Source organism: Puma concolor, chromosome C1, assembly GCF_028749965.1.
Source record: "Puma concolor isolate L17-30 chromosome C1, mPumCon1.1.hap2, whole genome shotgun sequence".
NCBI lineage: Eukaryota > Metazoa > Chordata > Mammalia > Carnivora > Felidae > Puma > Puma concolor.
Genome location: NC_141674.1, coordinates 102,867,941 through 102,889,770, shown reverse-complemented (window position 1 = coordinate 102,889,770; position 21,830 = coordinate 102,867,941). Strand labels below are relative to the sequence as shown.

The 21,830-nt window shown below is 50.3% G+C and overlaps 1 protein-coding gene across 1 annotated transcript in view; it reads right to left on the bottom strand.

Moving 5' to 3' along the window:
• PHGDH (phosphoglycerate dehydrogenase) overlaps positions 1-20,393 on the bottom strand; it is a 32,813-nt gene extending 12,420 nt beyond the window's left edge. The window contains exons 1-5 of the mRNA XM_086717956.1: positions 20,139-20,393; positions 12,707-12,858; positions 10,651-10,716; positions 5,178-5,232; positions 4,981-5,079 (exon numbers count right to left, since the gene is read on the bottom strand). Coding sequence (XP_086574082.1) covers positions 4,981-5,079; positions 5,178-5,232; positions 10,651-10,716; positions 12,707-12,858; positions 20,139-20,276 — 510 coding nt within the window. The 5' untranslated portion in view covers positions 20,277-20,393. The remainder of the gene's footprint in view (positions 1-4,980; positions 5,080-5,177; positions 5,233-10,650; positions 10,717-12,706; positions 12,859-20,138) is intronic.
• Between the last annotated feature and the right edge of the window lie 1,437 nt (positions 20,394-21,830).

Genomic DNA, 21,830 nt, shown 5'->3' with positions numbered 1-21,830 from the left:
GAGTAGGGTCCTGACGGGTCCTGGAAAGGGTCAGATGTCCTGATGGACAGAAGTTGGAACAATTCCAGGTACATACCATCCGATGACTATTCCTAGAGGAGCCTTAGGGACACCCGCAGAGGGGCTCCACGCCTGAACCCCGGCCTCACCAGCCTCCTGTTGCTGGGCAGCAGCGGAAGCCTAGCTTTTCATGCAGAGCCACCGCCCTGCTGGTGACACAGAAGGCAGGAGAGGCTGCCTACACCTACTCTGGGCCCTCTGGCTTAGCAGTGGATGCCAGAGAGCAAGGGGGCCTTCAAAGGAAAGGTGCCTCCCCGTCATACCCCCTTTCTACCCCACAGCCAATTCTTTTGCTTTAGGATTAGAACTCTCTCCCCTTTGGACAATGAAATCTTACCAGAAACCCAATATAAAAACTGACCAAGGCTGCAGAGGTGAAGGCCCAGAGCCCCACCACCTACTGTCTCCCGAGGGTCTCCCTCCCTGTGTCCCTAAGGCACCTTTCTGGAACTTCAGGCTCTGGGAAGAACTTGAAATCAGTATTCTAGGGCAGCAGGAACTGCAGTTACCAGACTGAGATAGGAGCTGCCTGCCTCGGGAGGCTTTGTCCTGAGAAAGGAGGAGCACAGAGACACGGCATGGATCATGCACCATGCAGCCGGTGCAGATTGGGACTGAAGACCGTGCTGGTGCACGACAAAGGGCACCAGACTGGAAGTCAGGAAACCTGGAGTTTCAGCTGGACTCCACCATTTACTAGTCCTATTATCTGGTACATTATCATACAGCCTTCCTGGGCCTCAGTTTCCTTATCTGTAAAACTGGGATGATAATATTGACCCCGAGGGGTCACCGTGAGCACAGTATCTGACCAGGCAGACCTCAGTAAACATTAGCTGGGTCTGAATGAAATCAGTGAGAGCTGGCGCCTTGGGTTCAATGTCCACCCCTCTGGGCCAACTTCAGATTCATCACGACACTGGCCGCACAGTAACTGTCAAGAGATGCTTGTCTGCTCCTCAGGGAAAAACCTTGGTAAGAGAGTGCAAGGCTCAGCTCCTGGTGGGCTTGGGTCTGATCACACATTCTAGGGGACACGCCAGCGTGAATGTCTCCAAAGCGTACAACCTGTGATTCGGCACGAGGTTGGGAAAAATCTTCAGGCAGAAAGAATGCCATGGAGCCTGACTCAGATGACCCAGACCACCAGCAGGCTACCGGCTGCCAGAATTATCCCAAAACACACATCTGTGCCATGAGGCCCAGAGCCAGTCAGCAGCTGCTCTCAGCGGGCCTGGGAAGGTTCCTTCCAGGCCTGTGCTCGTTGGGAACGACAGCATAGAAGGGCTCTCCCCCAACACACACTCAACCAGGTGCTGCTGGGAAGTCCCCTAGCAGAGCTAAGGTCCAGCATATCCCCCCTTCCCTGAGTGACCAGATAGTGACAAAGAAAGGACAGGAAAGAAGGGGGGGGGCAGCCCCCACATCTGAGCACAAAAGGGTCTCTGCCAACCCTCCTGTGACATGAAGGGGTCAACTCTTAAATCATGATACTGTGGAAGGGGCTGGATGTTAGTCATCCATTAACAGCCTCATTAGTGATTAACAGCCTGGGTGACAGATTAAAGCCCGGGGTAAGACCCGAGGGGAGGGGTGATAAAGATAATCTGCACATGCTCAGCCGAGTTGCCTGAGCCGCCCAACCAGGACTCCTCGGAGTCTCCTCCGCCTCCTGGTCCACTCTGTCTTCAACCACAGTGTTCGCCCAAGTTACTGTAACAAACCACAGCCCTTAATAGTTTTATTCTATTTCCAACGACGGCACAGTGAACTCCCTGCTAAGGACCACTCCACAGATAAAGAAACTTGTAGCCCATGGGTAAGGGGTGCCTGGAGATACCAGAGTTTTAAAGGCCATCTGCTTCTACATCTGCCAATGCATACACTTCGTCCACACATGCCGGCCAAGTACTCAACCAGTCTCACAGGTATATCTGCAGTAGTGGGAGACTTGACTCTCTCCCTTCCATCTGGGGCCAGCTCTGGCTGTAGCTCTGTTCCCTCGGGCTTGTACCTCTTGGTCCTCCATGGATCCACTGCTTAGAGAGCAATACTCTTCTACAGACTGCCCGTTAGCTATTGGGCAGCCTCCCAGGATGCCTCCCAAGTCACGATGGGGCTCAGTGACCCGAGTGCCTTCAACCCTTACTTAGGAAGTATAGACAGGAACCTCACACCATCACCTTCCATCTCCAGAACTTTCAGTCTCGCAGAGCTTGGGTTCACAATACTTCAGAGTCTGACTGGTACAGAGCATGAGAAATGTCACCTTCCTTGTTCTGGAAGCCATGCTTCTTTTAATGCTGCCAAACATCACATGACCTTCCTATCAGCCATGCCACTTTTAACTGTACACTGTATTTCTGTCAACCAAAGGTCTCCCCCACTACAAAAGCTTTTTAACAACACCTCTACATCTAATATATGTTCAGTTGCTTTGGGGGACCATGTGTAGGGCACTGGTAGGTATTCTAGCCAGACTTCCTGTTAGGATGCCCAACTAGCATTCTAGCCTTCTTATGTTTTTTAGGATCTCATTCCACACCCTTGAGAATTAACCACCTCTCCCTGCTTCCTGTCATCCAGGCCATTGGTGAAAAAGGTGGAGAAGGCAGAGAGCCCTTCACCATCCTGGACCATCTCCCTCCAGATGGAGACAGGGCTATGCTCAACCAGTTACTAAAGCCTTAGCACCAAACTCACGTTTTCCATCTTAATCCCAAGGGTATCATGAAAGACCTCACCAACGTCTTACTGACGTCCGCATTTCCAAACCATCTAAATGTCTATCCTTGAGGAAGTGGCTAAATAAAAGGCTATTTGTCTACACAACAGAATTCCACGCAATAGTTTAAAAATATGGTAAATGTATTTATTACAAGACATACATTTTTATGTTGGCAGCATGTATAACAGTCTATTCTCAAAGGGCACAGAATCCCTCTGTAGGCAAAGAACTGTATGCATTCCGTGTAAATGCACAGAAAAAAGTCCAAGGTGACACACGCTAAAGTGATGTTACCTGTGAGACAAGGATTGGGGTGGTACCCAAGGAGATAAGGATCTAGAAGTCAGTTTTTGTGAGAAGGCATCACCTATTATCTAACTAAAATAAAATCTTAAACCCCCCAGGTACAAGACATCTGGGGATTCCCACCATCCATCAGTTTACTGCTGGTTTCCAAAGGCAGAACAAGGCCAATGGAAAACAATTTGCGTCTAGTAAACACTGATCATTGTTTCCTGCCTGGATGCCAATAAACCCATCCCTTTCACAATTTGTTCAACGATCCTCCCTCCTCGCCCTTTGGAAAATCTTGCCCTTTGCAGCCGCTCACATCAACCTAGCAGATCTGGACCAAGCGGGTCAGTAATCTGTCTGCCCTGCGGCAAAACTCACCTGGGCTCGGGAATATGTTAGGAAGCTCCGTCAAAGTGAGCAAAGAGTATAAACAAAGGCCACCTGGGCCACTCCGAAATGACCAGGGCTGCTGGCAAGGGTGGAGGGGTGGGGGGAATGACCATTCCAAGGGATGTTTCAGGGGTTTCCAAAGATCATGTCCCAAAGCAAGACAGCCGACAGTGACCCTCCAGAGACATCCGGACAGAAGAACCCCCAAGTGAAGCACCTACGTGAAGCCCTGACCCCTGCTTTTAGAGCAGAGCCCTTACGTTAATCCCTCACAAAAGAGAGGAGGAGAAAGCACACCTTTCAGCTCATGGCACCTCGCTGCCCCTGCACCAAAGGGATGGCTTTGGTTTGTTCTCATGACCAGTGGATCCTGCTGGGCCAGGGATCTCGAAAAACGTGCCGCGGCTTAGGGAAGATGTCTGGCTGGCATGAATAAATGTGGTGGGGAAGAGAGGCAGGAGGGAGAGGAAGATGTTCAATGTGGTATGATGGGGCACCCACCTGGGTTCTTGTCTACCTTCCGTTTGCAGGAAGTCTTAGCAAATACATACAAACTCCAGACATCAGTATAAAAGTAAGGGTTAATCTATAAGGTTCCTTCTAACTCTGTGAAGTGGGGAGGCGGGGGGAAGGACACAAGAAAGGGAGGAAGAAGAGGAGAAAGGGAGAATGCCATAGCAGGTCTATGAAAAATTTTCTAGAAATGATCTGCTTGCCAAAACCGTTTTCCTTTATGTTTAACAAAAGCCTTCCTGGCTGCAGTTCGAACACACGATCCCCCCACAGCCCCGGTGAATAAGGAGACGTCAGCTAGCACTCCGAGCTGCCTAGTCCCTGGCCCCTGCAGGTGCTCTCCTACGTGTGGCTCAGCGGCCTCCCCCTTTGCGAGGCCTCCCGGACCGGCCTCAGGGGGTGGCACTGCTCTTAATGACAGCCCCTCGCTCAGCCAGAACCACTGAGTTCCCAGAGTGGGATAAAGCAGGTCCTGGAGGGAGACGGGGGTCAGGGAAGAATTCTGAGAAATATGTCGTGCCTCAGCCACCGCAGGCTTTAACATCGTATCACGGCATACACGGAAGCACGCTGCGGTCTCTTCTGCACTACGGAGTGGAGCCAGCCAGTGGATGGACAGCTGCTTTGCTAGAAGGCTCCAAATTTGCTCCTGTTTTTCTAAATTATCCCAGGGAACAGACATGGCAAAACAACGAGCCCTCGTGGCAGGGGAGGAAAAGGGCAGGACACTAGACCCCTCTGCTCCACGGGGACTCAGGGCAATTACTCCCCCTAGAGCTGAGTGGCCTGCACCAAGTTATTCCCAGATTTTGAGGTCAGGTATCCAGAATGGCAGGCCAACGTTCCTCCCCTCCCCGGCTACACTGCCTACTTAGGGGCTCTACCAGAGGGTCAGAGCCTCCTAGGAAAAAACCTTTACCTTCTCTCGAGCAAGGCTGCCTTTCCCGAAACTGCTACAGAGAGCCCCACGTCCAAGGGGTTCGCCAGCCTCTTACCTTCATCCCAAAGGACTGCATTCGGGTGGCCACCTCTCTTCCGATCCTGCCCAGGCCAAGAATTCCCAGGATCTTTCCATTTAGCTCTGTTCCCATGAACTGCAAGCAAACAAGCAAAAGGCAAGGAAGCCAAAGTGAGCGGCAGAGTGGACCCCAGGCACCGAGCCAGGCAGGGCGGGGCAAGACCGGCTGCTCACCTTCTTCCGTTCCCATTTGCCGTCCTTCATGGAAGCCGTGGCCTGGGGAATCTGCCTGCAAGGACAGACACAGGCTCAGCCGGGGCCCACGCAGAAGGCAGGGCGTGAGGTCTGACCGGCCGCCTCTGACAGTCATTCCCCTGGGGGCCGAGCTCAGTCTGGGTCTGGAGCTCAGGTACAGAGACACCGAGGGGGGTCAAGGGAGTGGAGCAGAGGGAAACCGCCCAGCGAGGCCTGACAGGGGAGCCCTGGGATTTCTGTCTCCAGCCAGGACTCCGGGTCAAGGTTCTGATTCCACCTCAACCACCAAGTGACTCTAGGCATGTAAGAAGTCAGAGCCAATCCTCAGGGTTCCCAGGGATAACGAATGGGGTATTGAGCGACTCTGAAGACATCAGGTTCATTAAGGAAGTTCAAGGATTTTCATTTTATTTTTCCATCAAAGGCTGCCACCTGCATCTTCTACTGTATCAACAGACAGCTGGTTATTTAATTCTTCCTTACAGTTTCTTAAGCCGCAGCAGTCTCAGGCTACCCTAGGACGGGTGGGTGCCACGGTGCATACCAACTCCTACCCCAACACCCAGCCTATTTCCTCCTATTGGTTAAAACAAAGGTCTGAGTCTCCACCTGTTTTCTGGAGGGGACAAAGGAAGTTAGGGCAGAGTCAGAGGTGAGAGGGTAAGATTATGTCATCCGGGCTTCTCTGGAAGTGCAAAAGGGAGACAGGAAACAATGTTTAAAATGTTGAAGGAGCGGGGTGCTGGGTGGCTCAGTCAGTTAAATATCCAACTTCGGCTCAGGTCATGATCTCACAGTTCATGAGTTCGAGCCCAACATCAGGCTCTATGAGGACAACCCAGTGCCTGGAGCCTTGCTTCGGATTCTGTGTCTCCCTCTCTCTCTGCCCCTTCCCCACGCACACTCTGTCTCTCTTTCAAAAACAAATAAACATTTAAAAAATGTTTAAGGAGTACCTTCTCTATTTTAGACACTCCATAAGAAATGCATAGACAAGGGGCACCTGGGTGTCTCAGTTGATTAAGCATCTGACTCTTGGTTTTGGCTCAGGTCATGATCTCACGATTTGTGGGTTCGAGCCCTATATCGGGCTCCAAGCTAACAGCACAGAGCCTGCTTGGGATTCTCTCTCTCCTTCTCTTTCTGTCCCTCCACACCCCGCCCCCCCCCCCCCCCCGCCCCGGTCGCCACCGCCGCCATGCAAGAGTGCTCTCCCTCTCTCTCTCAAAATAAAAAAATAAATTAAAAAAAATGCTTAGACACATCTTAGCACCTGTAATGCTCACAACATCTGCGTGGAGAGAGACAAGGCAGGGACTAAACACCCTGAGCAGGCATCACCCATTGGAAGTAACTGAATTGACTCAAAGCCAAGGAGGACATCGCCCTCACAGTTAAACTCCAAAGTATTTAAATGCAGTCTTTCCCGCCAGTCACAAAACTCAGGGCGGTGTGTGTGTGTGCATGTGCGCACGCACACAAGCACGAGTGTGTAAACAGAGAGATTCCAACATGCTGTTCATGTATCTCCATCTCACTGAATTCTTATAAAAAATACACTTCGTGGTCTACACATGGCCGACACACTTCCATCTGAGGGCAGGTTGAGGGGGGCATCTGTGCCCCCGTGACGTCACGGGTAAGCTCACAAAGCTCAAGTAACAGGCTTCACGGGGAGAAGCTCCCATCAGACCCATCAGGCCTCAGTAGTGGGTCCTCATTTCAGGAATGTCCCAAGGATAATGACTTGCCTTGAGGAAGGGCTTGCTTCTCAGCAAAGCTAGCCTGATAACATGCTGTAACCTAGTGAGACAGAGCCCACGGCCTCCTCTCAGGTCTGGCTCACTGCTACTCCCGAGCCCTGCTATTTCCTCCTCTCTGCCCTCCTGAGCCCACAGTACCATCTAAGACAGGTGCATGTGGCACCGTGGGGCACAAGACACTCCCAAGCCCCTCCAGGAGCCCACGAGTCCTCCTCAGGCTTTAACACTTCGGGGTCCTCACAGGACCAGTCTGGGGAGGACCGTGATGGGGGCGAGGGGTCTCCCGAGAACCAAATGGTAGCCTCCTGACTCACAAAAGGAGAAGCTAAAGCGGGGGAGAGGTTGCATTCCCCTCTCTTTCTTTCTGTGTCACTGTTCTCCTGCACCTTAGGAACTCCTGCCATCTGTTCAAAGTCCCCCACTGTGAGGCCCATTCAGGCCCTCTCTCCACCCATACTGCCCAACGCTCTCAACCTCACATCCACGGCTCCCACTGTGCTGTCGCTACCCTGCTGGAAAAGCAGTCTGACCAGACACACAAGAAGGTATGAGAGACTAGCCGCCTGCCTTCCTTCCTTCCTTCCTTCCTTCCTTCCTTCCTTCCTTCCCTTCCTTCCTTTCTTTCCTTTTCTTTCTTTCCTTCTTTCTTTCTTTCCTTCCTTCCCTTTCTTTCTTTCCTTCCTTTCATTTCTTTTTCTTTCATTCCTTTCTTTCTTTCCTTCCTTACTTCCTATTCTTTCTTTCTTTTTCTTTCTTTCTTTCTTTCCTTCCTTCCCTTTCTTTCTCTTTCTTTCTTTCTTTCTTTCTTTCTTTCTTTCTTTCTTTCTTTCTTTTTTTCTTCTTTTCTTTTCTTTATTTCCCCCTTCCCTTCCCTTCCCTTTTTTCTTCCTTTCAGAAAGGCAGAGAGAAAGGGGGACAGAAGATCCGAAGCAGGCTCTGTGCTGACAGCAGTGACCCCAATACCAGGCTCAAACTCACAAAATGGGAGATCATCACCTGAGCCAAAGTTGGACGCTCAACCGACTGAGCCACCCAGGCGTCCCACAGGGTGCTCATTTCTTAGTTTTGACGTATCTTTGATGAGTGAGGTTGTTGGATGAGAGGTTGGAAATTTCACTTCCTTGAAATCCTTCTACTTTAGTTGGGTCCCGGAACAGGAGAAAAATTATGCCTGGCTCCCAAGCCTTTCTTTCTACCTCCAGAGAAGAGTAAGAGAATTAATTAGACAGAAAGCTGATAGAGAAGTCCCTCACTCAAAAAACAAAAACACCGCTGAATTTAACTGCACGAGGGAAACCAGGACATCGGGCTACTACAGTTGTCCAGGGGGAAATACATCCAGCCCCAAGGTTCTGGAAGCTGTAGACGGCCAGCTCAGGGACCCCATCCAGACTCTTTTCTCCAGTCTTTCCTCTTCACTGGCCATGAGTATCAGTGAATACCTAAGCGCTCCGGTAGGGGAAGAGTTAGAACAAAGGTCACTCCTCCAGACCCTGTCCCAGGAGGGAGAACAGGTTTGAGAGGGAGAGAGAGTTAATTTCTCAGCCCTAGAAGCCTCAGGCCCGAGTAGAGGAGTAAAGAGCCCTGTCTGCCTAGGTCCCCCTGGTTTAAGGATCTAAGGGTGTGAGAAGGGACCCAGTGAACTTTCTGACCTGTCCACTGGCTTCTTGCCCTCCCCACTGGCCACAGAAATGCCTATTCAACAGCAGTGCTCAATACCATCATTTTACTACTGAACACATTATGTGCACCATATCTATGAGTTCCTAGGCCGTCCCCTCTACTGAAGAGGCCTGCACTCCCAGAATTCCTGCTGGTAGAGCAAGACATGTGACCATTTGAGTTCTCTTGTGTTAAGAATCCACAGGTAGGTACAGGGATCCCAGAGCGGCTTTGCTCCATTCTGTTACAATAAAGAGCTGTAGGGACAGTGACAGAGTGAAGTCCTGAAGGCCAGGGGAATCAGTGAGGGACACAGCCTAGCTGGGAGATCCAGAGAGAGCTTCCTAGATGAATTAACACTCCTGCTTCATCTTGAGAATAAGAGTTATCCAGAGAAAGATGATGGAGAAGACTAGTTAAAAATTGTGTATCAGAGGCACCTGGGTGGCTCAGTCAGTTAAGTGTTTGACTCTGCCTCAGATCATGATCTCGGGGTTCGAGCCCCGTGTCAGGCCCTGTACTGACAGCTCGGAGCCTGGAGTGTGTTTCAGATTCTGTCTCCCTCTCTCTCTGCCTCTCCCCTGTGCTCTCTCTCAAAAATAAATAAACACGAAAAAAATTTTTAGGGGCGCCTGGGTGGCTCAGTCGGTTAAGCGTCCGACTTTGGCTCAGGTCATGCTCTCACAGTCCGTGAGTTCGAGCCCCGTGTCGGGCTCTGTGCTGACAGCTCAGAGCCTGGAGCCTGCTTCAGATTCTGTGTCTCCCTCTCTCTCTGCCCCTCCCCTGCTCATGCTCTCTCTCTGTCTCAAAAATAAATAAAAACATTAAAAAAATATTTAAAAAAAATTTAAATCTCAGCCTTATCATTAAAAAAGATGTATCAATATTTCAATGTTGGCAAATTGGTTATGACTAATCCACCATACCAATGTTAAGATATTAATAATAGGGGAGGCTGAGTATGAAGTATATGAGAACTCTACTATCTTTACAACTTTTCTGTGTATCTAAAACTCCGAAAATAAAAAGTTTATTGGGGCACCTGGGTGGTTCAGTTGGTTAAGCGTTCTGACTCTTGATTTCGGCTCAGGTCATGATCACACGGGTCATGGGATCAAGTCTCAGGTCATGACAGCATGGAGCTTGCTTGGGATTCTGTCTCCCTCTCTCTGCCCCTACACCTCTCTCTCTCTCAAAATAGAGAAATAAACTTAAAAAAAAAAAAAGTTTATTTAAAAAATCCCTATGCCAAGTCTCACCCATGCCAATTAAATCAGAATTTTGGGAGTGCAAGCCAGGCATTAGTATTATCATCTCAGATGATATCAACGTGCAACAAAGTTTGGGAACCTGTGGTGTATGAGAAGTCCCTGAGGCATGGAGGCTGTTACATTTTGGCATTAGTTCACTCAAAAATGTTCCCAAGTAAATAAAAATGTTGAGCATTTCTTCTATTTTACATCTATGTGAAGTTAAATTAAAAAAATTTTTTTTTGTTTAATGTTTATTTATTTTTGAAAGAGAGAGAGAGAGAGAGAGAGAGAGTGTGTGTGTGTGAGTGGGGGCGGGGCAGAGAGAGAGGGAGACACAGAATCTGAAGCAGGCTCCAGGCTCTGAGCTGTCAGCACAGAGCCCAACGCAGGGCTCGAACCCCCAAACCGTGAGATCATGACCTGAGCCAAAGTTGGAGGCTTACCTGACTGAGCCACCCAAGCGCCCCTAGTTGAATTTTTAATAATGAGTGTGATAAAAATAAAGTAATGGAATGACTTGGGGAAAAAAAAGAGATAATCGGGAAGGATATTCCAGGGAGCAGAAACCTTATTTTTGAGACTTAGAGTTTGAAAAGCCAGAGGGTGGCGTAGACAGCAGGAAACGACGAAGGAGCGTTCCGTAAAGGACTAATGGCCTTGACGCATTTTTAGCAGTCTGCGTGTCGCCAAGCGTTTCCGGGTCACTTTGTTTGGGGAGGTCATAACAACTGACACACCAGACAGACTGGCTCCGCTCAGGAGTCAGGGACTTACCTGGCCAGACACATGATCATCCCGCAGGTGAGCTCCGCAGCACTGAGGCTGTTCCCATTGGGGGTGCTGAAGAGCAAAGGAGAGAGGGGACTTCAGTAGGTCCAGACCCCATATCCCCACTCCTGTCCGGACGGAAAGCCTCGAGTGCGGTGTGCTGGCTCTCCCGCCCTCTCACCTCACCAGCTCTTACAACCTCCAGCCCCATGCCTCCCCCCACCCCCCCGCCCGGGTTCTCCGATGGACCCCTCCCCTAATCCCAAGGCTAGAAGACAACCCCCTTGCCCTGACTCTATGTTTTCATGCAGAGGGACGTCCATTAGAGAAACACAGCTGGCCTCTTGACTCAAACTCGCTTCTCTGCAGGCAGAGAAGTGTCTCACTCGATGGGGAGATATAGATGTGGCTCAGTCCTTTTCTGTGCTCTCCTTTCAGGAACTACTTGCCTACAGGAAGCCCAGATTCCCGCTGTTCTGTGTCATCTGTCTTACCGGGGCTGCGCCTGAGATGGGTGAGCAAGTCTATCAGATTCAGGTCAGCCCACTGGCCACACACCTTCATCAAGTTGCCCAGCCTGGCTTCTATCAATCACAAAGCTAGTATTTTTACCTCCACCTGACTGACTTCTCCTCCTATCTCTCAACAAGTTCTGAAGTGAGAAAGCTTCCTCACACCTTCACACACACAGCAATGCTGACTCTGCCCATTTCACAGACAGGAGAATAGAGCTGAAACTCACACAGGTATTTTTCTTTTCTCAAAGTCTCTTTGTTTTTTTTGTGAGGTTTTTTTTTTGTTTGTTTTTTGTTTTTTGTTTTTGGAATAGTTTATTAAAACACATATTCACTGCTTCTTGGCCTTCTGGCTAAGATCAAGTGTAACACACATGTTTAGCCTCCTTTTTCCTTTATTGGATCTTTCCATCTCTGGAAATGAAAGTTACAAGGAGGAAAAAAATTAAGAGATCCTACCAAAAAAAAAAAAAAAAAAAAAGGTCAAGATAAAAGGATTCTCAGAGCCTGTCTTTCCACCTAGCGAAAAGGCTAGACTGGGATGCTAGAGGAGGGGCAGGACTGGGGGCACTGCCTCTGTGTCCAGGGCAAGAACATAGGATGGGCTATGGCCAATTAACCCCTCCACTATAGGAGGAATCGGAGGGAAGGGAGGGCAAGATTTTGAGGACACAGCATCCCAAGGGAAGGGAAGAGGCTGGAGAACAAAGAAGTGGGCTAGAATAACATTGCCACACCGTCTAAGTGCCAGACGGGAGCCAGAGGGAAGTGTGGCCTAGCCCTGGCACGCAGTTGTGACCTCTGCTCTGAGTTTCTGCAAAAACAGCTCTATCGGGACCCTTTCCCTCTTGGCCCTGGAGTGTGAAAGGGCAGCTGAGCTCCTGCCTGCAGAAGGGTGAGGGGAGGTGAGGAAGGGAAAGAATATAGTCACTCAACAAGCAAAGGCTGTGCTCGGCCAAGCAGAGCCCAGGAAAACCTGACCCCAGACGCAGTGGAGGGGAAGGGGCAACGCTGGAGTAGGGAACGCAGACAGATGCACTAACATTCTTCCGTTTCCTGAACCAGGCTGCTGCTCAAACATCTGTGGGGTGGGCTTAAGAAGTGATTTGCGGGGCGCCTGGGTGGCGCAGTCGGTTAAGCGTCCGACTTCAGCCAGGTCACGATCTCACGGTCCGTGAGTTCGAGCCCCGCGTCGGGCTCTGGGCTGATGGCTCAGAGCCTGGAGCCTGTTTCCGATTCTGTGTCTCCCTCTCTCTCTGCCCCTCCCCCGTTCATGCTCTGTCTCTGTCCCAAAAATAAATAAATGTTGAAAAAAAAAAAATTAAAAAAAAAAAAAAAAAAAAAAAGAAGTGATTTGCGATTACAAAGAGAGCCTCCTGGTCAAAAACCTGGGGCACCACTATGCTGTGAGCACGGACCACCTGTCTGGGCTCAGCCTGGACCAGCCATCCTCCTGAAAGCCTCCTACTCTGCCCTGGCCTTCTTGAAGTTTTCCCCTCCCCGCTTGTGGTGAGCCTCCACATGCCCTCCTGGGCTCCTCGACTTACTTCATGACCAGAACGCCCTTCCTGGTGGCAGCCTCCAGGTCGACGTTGTCCACACCCGTGCCGGCCCTGCCCACCACCTGGAGCCTCTCTGCTGCGTTGATGACATCAGCAGTCACCTTGGTGGCTGAGCGGACGATGAGGCCTTCACAATCCTGAGGCAGAAGAAACATTTGGGTCCACAGTCGGTCTTCCAGACCTCCTAGCACCTCTTTGCCCAAAGTGGGAGTTCTTGCCTGCCAGCTGACTTTGGATATATTCAGAGTAAGGAAGAGTCCGCCGTTAGTCAGGCCTGGAGTCAAGTCCCGGCTCCCTCCCCTAAGAGCTCAGAATTTGAGATCTGGCCTCCTCCAGTGCATGAGAAAATGAGCTAGGATAGGTATCGCACCTGGCAGGCTCTCTGGCCCCACTCAACGGACATGACCTCTTCATCGAACACTGCCCTGCTCAACAGACATGACCTCTTCCGTCGGACACTGCTGCTGAATGGAGAGGTGGGACCAAGTTCTACTTTGTAAGCCCCTATGACTGGCACATGCGAGGCACTCAGTAAGTGCTGGCTGGTTGAGCGACTAAAAAGTGAGGAAAAGACAAACTGTTGAAAGAAAGACATTTCCTAAAATAGAGACCAAAGTAAGAGGACGAAGGAGAACAGTTCAACCAGTCTATAGCTGTTGAGAAACACAGGCCGTTTTAGACTAAAAAATATGCATACTTTCTGGATGCACTGAAGCCGCTTTACTTGTGCTAAGTTAGACCTCAAGACAAGCTTTCTTGGGCTCTTCCAGAATCCTGTGATATGTTCTCTGAATAAGGATACTGTTGCCCAAACACTCAGTGAGAGTCCCCAGGAAATGGGCCAGGTGCACGGGGGCCCGCTCTGCCCCAAACTGGCTATCCAGGGCTGCTGAGGAGGCAAGTGCTGTTGCAAAAACAGGAAGCTGGGGATCAGGAGGCTGGGGTTCCAGTTCCAGGTCTGCCAAAGTTAAGGCGGGTCACGGTGCTAAGTCACCTCCCCCACCCCTGGTCTTCATCTGTAAAGTAAGAGGGACGGAGCAGACGCCCCATGTCTGATCTGACCCCACTGATGTAAGCCGCTCCGCCATTTCCCCCGGCAGAGCTCTCACCTGGAAGCCATGAGAACCTTCTCCCTTCCCTGCCCACCACACACACTGGGAGGACAGAGAAAGGCCACTGTATCCGGCTCCCCGGGCTCCGCACGGGGGTCTTCTAAGCACTGGAATGACTGCTCAGCAAAAGTTGTAAAATTTTTCCTCAGGAGGTGCTTATGCCTCATGCATGCTCCCTGGTGGGGGGGGGGGGGCTGTGCCTGACCACAGAGAGCCCTTTCACGTCCACAGTTCTGAAACAGAACCTCAAAATGTGAGACTCCAAGGAACAGCCTCTGGTCCAACTGCATTTCACAGATGAGAAACAGAAGCCTGACAAAATTCAGGATGCCCATGTCCCCTCTTCCTGCCCTTTTCATGCCTTCCTTCCACCTATGGGGTGCCTGGTAGGTATGTAGCCGGCATTATGCTAGACTCCGTCAACACAAGAGGAGTAAGTCATAGTCCCACCCCTCAAGGAGCTCACAGTGACAGACATGCCAAAACTCACCATTACACATGTATGCTGTGACCTCGGAACGTACAAGGCACACGCACACGGAAAAGTTAGAGGAACCGAACAGGAACCACCCCATCTGGGCTCACTGCCAACACTGGCCAACGCCAGGGAGAATCTCGAGGGTGCTTGAAATTCCTCCCTATAAAGCAGCCTCGTTGGACATGAGCCAATGCCTGGGCACATGGGGACACTGCGGACTGTCCCACATTCAAGTCCACTGCTCTTGGCTCCAAAGCAAAGGATCCCCATGCCTGGCCACCCACTACCAACTTTTCCAAGTACAGCGAACTTCTCTTCCATGAAACCTTTGCCAACAACCCTGGATTTAACATCACTCCCTCCTCCTATTTTTGTATCATCTGTTTTACAGTCAGGTGTTCTCGGTCTGACCTGCAATTTGGTCTCTTCATCTATATGTTACATCTCTAAAGCAGGTTATTTTAATAGCTGATAACTTACTTTTTAAAATACCTTATTATTTTGATAGCTAGAATACTCCATTGAATAAATGAATTCAGTGATTTGAGAGGCCATGGAAACCTACCCTCACCATTCTCCCCACCACCACCTTCCTTCCCTAAATAATTCAAACATGTCACATGATCAAAAATGCACCACTGTAGAGGTGCTTGTGTGGCTCAGTCGGTTGAACGTCCGACTTCAGCTCAGGTCATGATCTCACAGTCCGTGAGTTCAAGCCCCACATAGAGCTCTGTGCTGGCAGCTCAGAGCCTGGAGCCTGCTTCATCCAGATTCTGTGTCTCCCTCTCTGCACCTCTCCAGCTCACACTTTTGTCTCTCTCAAAAATAAATAAACATTAAAAAAAATTTTTTTTTAAAATCCACCACTGGAAATTCCTTCTCCTGTCTGTGATAAGGAGGCAGAAGACCTATACAACAGCATTCAAGAGTTCTGTGAGCATAACAATAAGTCAAGGGGTGCCTGGGTGGCTCAGTTGGTTAAGCGTCCGACCTTTGGTTTCCGCTCAGGTCATGATCTCACAGTCTGTGAGTTTGAGTCACGATTGGGCTCTGTGCTGACAGTATGGAGCCTGCTTGGGATTCTCTCTTTCCTCTCTCTCTCGAAAATAAACTAATAAACTTTAAAAAAAAATTAAAAAAAAAAAAAGAAAGAAAGGATAAGTTAGGAGAGAACCAGGACGAAAATGTTCAGAAACTGACAAATTGCTCAACAGAACCAAATGGGGACCTGGCAAACAGAGCCATGTGTGCCTGGAATAGACAAACAGATCTGTGTCTGTCTGGGAATTGAGAAAATGATAAAGGTAGTATTCAAACTGATGGGGATAGGAAGAGCTATGTGATAAATGGTATGAGGTAAATTTAGAAAAAATAAATAAATTTCTATCTCACTATAGATTTTTAAAAATCCAGAAGAATTAAAGAATTTTTTTTAAGATAAGCATTAGGGGGCGCCTAGGTGGCTCAGTCGGTTAAGAGTTCGACTCCAGCTGAAGTCATGATCTCATGGTTCAGGAGTCCCAGCCTGGCATCGGGCTCTGTGCTGACGGTTCAGAGCCTGGAGCCTGCTTTGGATTCTGTGTCTCCCTCTCTCTGTGTCCCTCCCCACTCAAAAATAAGTAAACATTAAAAAAATAATAAATAAATAAATAAATAAATAAAAGCGGATAAGCATTAGAAGAAAATGTAAGGGGATATTTTTATGATCTCAGGATGGGGAAACTTCATAAGCAAGGCCCAAATCCCAGAAACCATAAAAGAAAACACTGACAAATTTGATAACTTTTCAAATGTAAATTTCTTCCTTTCTTTCATCCTTCCTTTTTTTTTTTTTTTTTTAAAGTAAGCTCTAAACCCCAGGACCCCAGAGATCAAGATCAAGAGGCTCAGGCTCTACCATCTTTTAAATGTAAATTTCTTATGGAAAAAATCCCCTAAACAAAGTTAAAGGAAAGTGATGCGTTAACATGCGGAAAAACTCTTTGCACCATGCATAGCAGAACAAAGACTCAACACCAAAAATAATAAAGGCTTCTTACAAATCTTTCTTTTTTTTAATGTTTATTTATTTTTGAGAGAGAGAGAGAGAGAGAAAGAGAGAGAGAGTGAGCATGAGCGGGGGACGACAGACAGAGAGGGAGATACAGAATCAGAAGCAGGCTCCAGGCTATGGGCTGTCAGCACAGAGCTTGATGCAGGGCTCGAACCCACAAGCCATGAGGAGATCATGACCTGAGCCAGAGTCGGATGCTTAACCAACTGCACTACCTAGGCGCCCCAATCAGCACATATTTCTTGAGAGCTTCCTGGTGACCCCTCAAAACCCCTGCACTTCTAGGTACCATCCCCTCCTCGGGTCACAGGTCAACCCTCCAAAACCTGGGTCCAAGCTGCCGGCTCCTCTACTTAGGCAAACCGCAGCCCCATGTCAATCCGCCCACGTCCTCCGTGCAGTTAGCTGTGACTACAACTTTCTTCTCCGGTGTCCTGCAGTCCATTTTGGCACCTCTCGATGCTGCACCCACTCTGTCTGCCGTCTAATGCTCTCTGCAGCTGCCTTAGAGCTGGAAAACAGCTAGTGTTCTGCTGGATTTATAGCTGTTCCGGACAAAACCATGCTAACTCAGCAGTGGAAAGCTGTTCACATTTCTCAAGTTCAAACTTGCTTCCTTTCCCAAAGAGGACAGGCTTGGCCTTGAGGGTGATGCTAGCTAGCATTGCTGGTGCCTCTGACTTAAATCTCGAGGGAAGCGGAACTCTCCAGGTCATGTTCCCCAGCTACAGAGAATGCAGGGAGATGCTGTTTAGCACAATGTGTGCCATCCTGATTAAGTACATGGCTACCTTAACTGTTGCAAATTACATCCCTGTGCAAAGGCTAGGAACTTGCTATTTTAACGGAGCCTTTCAAAGGATGGAATCTTGCATGGAAGTTTTTCCCCTTATCTTTCTTAAAATTCTGAGATAAAGATGTAAATGTGCTCAGTAAGTTAACTGCATTACTACTAGCATGTGGGTTAGTGGTTTCTAACCGGCACTGCTATTCAATAAAACAGAAGAAAAATCTATGTATCACTAAGTTTATTATTCCAAGACAGTGTTTTCCAAACTGTTTTGACTAAGACTTACAGGAAGAAACATCTATTTAAGTTGTGATTTTATGCTCACTAACCACATAGGCACTACAAGTGCCCACAGCATTGAAACAAATTTCATGACATAATACTCAGCCTATCTGTCCTGCTCCCTGCTACTTACTTTGTTTTTTTAGAATGCTAATCATGACCCACAAAACCAGCTATCGGCTACCCACAGCATGCAGGGAACTGTTTTGAGTCTGAAAAGCACCATTCTCAGGGGTCATTGTACTTTCTGACCACGGAGCCAGTGAGAGCAAACTGTGCCCGCCCTGAACAGCGAGGAGTGGGTACAGAGGCCAGGCCTGGGCAGGCAATGTGCTCCAGCTTCCCTCCGCGTTAAGAAGATTTAAATGGAAGAAGGCAGGAGGCACTAACACAGATCCCTCTCCACCCAGAGTAAAAAAAAAGACACTGTGGATACGAGGCCCCTCCAGGGGGCTGCCTAGGTCGACTAATTGATGTTCTGAAGTGAATGTTTTACAAAGAGAGTCACGAAGGCTTGGGGGGCTCCAACAGCTCAGCAAGACAGATGCTGGCCAGTAGCTGACAAAACACCCCTCCTCTCCTGCCAGGATCTGTCAGTGCCTTTAAGATGTCCTTCCAAGTTGTAGCTCCAGACTCCAGCAACCCACCCAGCCAACTTCTCAACTTCATGGAACCCCTCCAGTACTGGTGAGGCCTGGATTCTGCTCAGTTCTGCCTGTATCCCGCACCCTGTCCCTCCCTGGAAATCCTAGAAATTAGGATTTCTAATTTCCACAGGAAAGCTGCAAAGCCCCAGGGGAGGCCACTCTTCCCAACCTGGTGTTCTGGCGGAGGGGAGGGTCAGAAGCTGGTCTAGAGGCCACAGCACTACCTTCTGGCCACTGCAGAGTCAAAGCCACTGACAGCACCCATACAAAAGAGAAGTCAACAAGGGGCGCCTGGGTGGCGCAGTCGGTTAAGCGTCCGACTTCAGCCAGGTCACGATCTCGCGGTCCGTGAGTTCGAGCCCCGCGTCAGGCTCTGGGCTGATGGCTCGGAGCCTGGAGCCTGTGTCCGATTCTGTGTCTCCCTCTCTCTCTGCCCCTCCCCCGTTCATGCTCTGTCTCTCTCTGTCCCAAAAATAAATAAAAAACATTGAAAAAAAAATTTTTTTCAAAAGAGAAGTCAACAAGCTGAGGTGCCTGCCTCCCATCCGGCCCTACCTTGGATCAGGTCCTGAGCCCCTGTCCCCCACCCCCATTCAGACCCATCAGCCCCCTTGTCTCCACTTTTGCAGCAGCAGAACAGGCAGAAGCTAGGTTGCCGGGTGGTCTCACTTGGCACTCAAGTACTGTGTCATCTGGCCAAAACTCTCAGGAGTGATGGCCAGGCTCCCTAACTAGTCCACACACCTCTTTAAGGCAGGGACCAGGCAGACACTTCTCTAAGAACAGGACGGGGTCTGGATACCCAGATACACCACCGTGGCGGTGCAGGGCCGGGGCGGACGGGGAGGGACACGCAGATACGAGGGCAGACAGGGAGCACAGGCAGCTTCCAGGACATGTGGTTCCGGCACAGCGAAAGCAACTGCTGCCGCCTCTGTGGTTTGCTTCAAGGGGCCCTCCGAGGAGAAAATGGAGGGGGTGGATGTGCGCCGGGGTTGAGCGAGGTTGGGAGGAGGCGGCACTGCGGGGCTGTGGGAGTTGGGGGTGGGAGAGAATACAGTGGGGCGCGGACGGGGTGGGGGGGGGGCGCGGAACTAGTGAAGAGCTCACAAAGTAAGTGCCCTAAGGTTGCATGAGGTCACCAAACCTCACCGGACCAAGGCAGAGGAAGACTTGAAGCAGATTGCGCTAATTGTGCAGCACGGCAAACTGATACATGTCTGAGAAAGATTTGCTAAGAAACAGAAATGTCCTGGGGGCGTTTGGGATCGGATTCGAACCCAGGCTGGTCATTCGTGACCAGCGATAAGGCCAACCATAAGGCAGGCGGGCATGGGCTTTAAAGCCTGGAGCCCGGGCGCCGTGACGGCAGCTGCGGGGGCGGCCCGGGGACCTCTGGCGCCCCCCGCCCGCCCCCCTTCCCTCCGAGAGCTTTCTGGAGGCCGAGGGGCGGGGAAAACCCGCGGCAGTCTTGCATCAGACGAAAGGCGGGTACGGCGTTTGCTGCCCCAGCCGGGCCGCCTTCCCTGCAGCCTCTCCGGCGGCCACGAGACTGGCTGGGACTCCGCCAACGCCCCGGCCACCCCCCAAGGAAGGCTGTACTTGCCGGGCGAGCCAGGACCTGGCCCGGGAAGAATCGCCGGTCCCTGGGCTCCCCGCGGCGAAGCTACTTTGGCGCCCCTTCCCCCAGTGCCCCGGCGCCCGGGTAGGGGGCGGCGCAGGGCTGCCAGGGCCACAGCGCGCGAAGGCTCAGGGGAGCCGCGCTGGCATCCTTCGGGCAGCCCGCAGGACCGGTCCGGGCAGCCTGCACTTTGCAATGCCGGCGGGAAGCGAGCCAGCGCGAAACACGCGGTTGCAAACTGAACGCAAAGTTTGCATCCTGCAGCTCGCGGCTGTTTCTTCTCCTTCTCCTCCCTCCCCCAGTTTCCAATCTCAGGAGGCCCCAGGACTGACTGGTACCGGGGACGGGGAGTGGGGGGTGGGGCGCGCTGGCCCCGGCCCGTCTCGGCAGAGGATGCCACCGAGCCCCCGTCTTTCTCCCGCTCGCCTTACCTGCAGCTCGGCTATCAGCTCCTCTTTGCTCAGGTTCTGCTTCTCCACCACCTGCAGCCCTCCATCTTGCAGGATCTTCCGGCAGCAAGGGTCCAGGCTGTCACTGATGAGCACTTTCCGCAGATTTGCAAAGGCCATTGCTGGAGTCTGCCTCGGAATCGGCCACTCGCGCGGGGCAGGAGCACCTAAGTCTAGGAGCTGTGGTTACTGCTGGCGGGCTGGTGTAACTGGGCAGGATTCACGAGCTCCCGCGCCCCTTTTATCTCCCCCTTCTGCTTATATGGCCTCCTTCTGATTGGACAAAAATACTCAAACTCTAGGTGACTCCGCCTCCTCCTCGAGGCTCTGAGCCTTTAGTTCCCCGCCCCCTTTATTATGCTCCCGCGGTGAATTTCTCAATCTCAGCCAAAGGCCTTCCCTACACCTGGTGAGCATATAGAAGCACAATTTGCGCTGACTAGCTGATTCGTATCTGAAACAGAAATATTTGTTCTCACCGTGAGAGAAATGTTTCATGTTCACTTCTTTCTGTCTCAGAACATATTCAATAATTCCTTAACAAGAATTCATTGAAATGTGCAAGGCACCGCGCTGGATGTTGAAGGGGCAAAGACATCCTGTGGTGGGCTAACACCGAGGGTACCAAAGGCAGACACGGAAAGCTAAAAAGTAAGAAGCAATAGGAAACTTTCTGAGACCTCACAAAGCAGTGCTTAATTACAGATGGATGACGTAATGAGAATTAGGAGTATGAAAGAGAACAAGGACGAGATGCATTTAGAGCAGGCAGAATTTTTTTAGAGCTCCCCATTTTCCTCTTCCCCCACTTCTTCTCTGATTATGAAAAAGACAAAAAGAATGTGAGATGTCAGTCTGGTCTAACTTCTATGCTGACCAAGGAGGCACTTTCCATCTCTTAACTCCTTTATGTTTAAACCCCACAACAAATATACTATTCCATGCCCCTCTTTACAGAAATATTGGGAAAATCTGTTTTGGATTATTTAAGGCCATCTAGAATCAAAAGCAGCATCAGGCATGCTCCCAGGTGAATTAGAATTCAGTTCTGTTAACCTGTCCAGACATTAGCTGTTGTGTGCCCTGGTCCTGAAAACCATCCAGCACAGCCTAGGGGCACCAGGAAGGCTTTCCAGCAAGGTTGCCTTTCAGCTGACACTACTGCTCTCTGAAGTCAACTATTCTGCCAGGCCTGAGGATAAGGAAATAAGTAAGACATTATCTGCCTTCAAGCTGCTCCTAGTCAATTGCCTAATCGTGAGGGCTGAATAAGAAATAACCAGGTAGAAAAGAAGTGACATTTACAAAGGCTCAGGGTGTGTGCCTAGGGGTGCAGGAGGCCAAACTAAGGAGGGGTCAGGGTTGCTCAGGAGGGTTTTGCCCTGAGGAGGAGTTTGAACTGCTCTCCAAAGCAGGGCAGGAGTGCGGAGTGATTTTCTGCTGTGTGATACCATTACCTTAGCTGAGTGGAGCCCTGACACCGAGAATGTAGATAATATCTCTCTGCACCCACCCCACTCCCATCCTTCACCATCCAACATCCACCCTCCAACATCGACTGCAAGTTGAGGATTTTTCTTTTACGATCAGTGACCAGTCTCCCCCGACCCCATGTTATTGCTTCCATCCATAAAGCAGGAACTCTGGCCTTCTTTTGTTTTTTTTTAATTTTTT